Here is a 2190-nt window from a genome sequence, read left to right on the forward strand (position 1 = left end):
ACGGAGAGGCGACAGTCTGTCGCCAAATTCTTCGCCGTTTCCTTCTGCTCAAATTGGTGATACCGTACGATTACAAGTCCCTGATGTTGACTGTGGCCGTACAGATGCCCGAAATGTGTTGGCAGTTGTTGTTAGAATAGAAGACTTCGACTTTTATAAATTAGCAAACAAAAATGATATTCTCAAGCAGCTTTATACCCGTAATCAGTTCGTAATTTGTAAAGAAAATTTTCCATATGTAAGATTTCTTCTCAAGAAATATCGCTGAGAGAAGCAGCTGCAGCTAATTCGAAAAGTTGAGGGCAAGGCTATACACGCTGTCATTGCAAAAAAAAGTGTTCCACGAATAAACGCAGCTGTAAAAGCAATGGACTCTTGTGCAATTCAAAATGCCATAACAGTTTAAGTTGTTGCAATAAATAAGATTGTATAACGTTTATCATATAATTTATGTGCAAGTTTATTATTGTATTATTTTCTTTAATGATTAAGAATGTACTGTTCGTTTTAGGTTCAACAGTTTTTTACATGTACTATTACTTAAGCTTTCTCCTATTTTGACATATTAAAAAGTTGCATTTTTGTCTTAACGCAATAAAAATATTTTTATTTAACATTCACCATCAGCGCATCTTGAATGTCGACATTTGCCGGTGTAAGTGAGAAATCACGATATTTAGCAAATATTTCGGACATACACGAAACGACTGTGTGAATGTTGACATTCGCCAGATTTCGGTCATTCACAGTAACAACTATATTAGATGACTTGTGTTTAAAATGTTTATATTTATTAGTCCTTATTATGTAATGCTATGTTGTAATTTTACTGTAAATTATTGATTTATTTATCTATTTAATATCGCATATTTTTATACTCTTAGTAAAATTTTTCTTAAATTTAGAGACCAGAAAATTATGTATTTTATATGCAAGACATTAACTGTGAAAAATATATGTGAAAAATTTAGATTCCATCTTTTAAAAATTACATTGAAATAAATCTTTATTTTATCTTGTTTACTCTAATAGGTTTCCCATAGAGTTTAATCATATTCATAATTCTCATTGCATAGTCAGCATCTTCTTCTCTCATGAATTCCACAAAACCATATCTTTGGTGTTATCCTATTACTCTGTCTTTTGGCATATGAACATTTACTAAAATGATTTAATTTCATAATTTAGTAATAGAAAAGTAGATAATAAAAATATATATTATTGTTTTAATACATTATAAATACATGTACAAGTTTAATGGGTTGTACTACAATATCATAAAAATGTTTTTAAATAAGTTTGTTTATTTAAGAGATTTGTATGTTTAATTAAAAATTGATATATATGTTAGTTATTGAAATTAATTCTTACCGACAGGTCCAGCTTGAACAGATAATTCCCATAATATAGCTTCTGACACTTTTTCATCAAGTCCACCAATATAAATTGTGGTATCTGAAATCAAATTATATTAAAATTAAAAAACATAATATGAAACGGCACAAAGTCAACAATACAACTGGTAGTAATCGACAATACCTAGCCGTATTAGTAAATTTAGAAGCAGTTTAACATTATATACAGTAGAGCGTCGATTTTCCGAAAGTCAATCATCCGAAAGAATTCCAATCGGCAAATTTAAATTTTCGCCAGTGCTGTGGCGCTTCAATCTTTGTCTATGTCTTGGGCTACTCAAATATTTTACTTCTATATCTGTAAAGGCGGGCATTTCTTCCACATCATATGGTTCTTCTATTACAGATCTTATGTGTTTCTGTAGTAAAGTATCGTTGTTCAGATTGTCACTTGGACAAAATGTATCAAGCTGTAAAGTCAATTTTTGTAGAAGTGTAGTGGGTTCGTTCTGATCAGTTTCCGAGGAAATCATAATTTTAGTTTTACGTAATTTATTATTACATAACTTAGTTAAGTATCCCCAGGGGTTATTAGATGTTTCTGTACAAAAGTTACGCCAACTGCGAATTTTCTCATTTTTGATCTTTTGTTTATATTGCTTTTGGCAGTTTAGATATTCATTTCTGCGATTTATACGCAGTTGTTCATCCCTACACTTCTGATATTGTCTTCTTAGTTTCCTAGTTCTTTTACGTAATTCCTCTAATTCCTGTGTTCACCATGGAACAGATTTTCTACAATTAGTTCCTCTAGGAATGTACATGTCACAGGCTT

General features: G+C 30.7%; 1 protein-coding gene across 1 annotated transcript in view; it reads right to left on the reverse strand.

Moving 5' to 3' along the window:
* LOC111642342 (splicing factor 3B subunit 4-like) overlaps window positions 1-1888 on the reverse strand; it is a 10413-nt gene extending 8525 nt beyond the window's left edge. The window contains exons 1-2 of the mRNA XM_023388676.1: window positions 1706-1888; window positions 1372-1455 (exon numbers count right to left, since the gene is read on the reverse strand). Coding sequence (XP_023244444.1) covers window positions 1372-1455; window positions 1706-1888 — 267 coding nt within the window. The remainder of the gene's footprint in view (window positions 1-1371; window positions 1456-1705) is intronic.
* Between the last annotated feature and the right edge of the window lie 302 nt (window positions 1889-2190).

Source organism: Centruroides sculpturatus, unplaced genomic scaffold, assembly GCF_000671375.1.
Source record: "Centruroides sculpturatus isolate CEXI.00-Female unplaced genomic scaffold, Cexi_2.0 scaffold1504, whole genome shotgun sequence".
Taxonomy (NCBI): Eukaryota; Metazoa; Arthropoda; class Arachnida; order Scorpiones; family Buthidae; genus Centruroides; species Centruroides sculpturatus.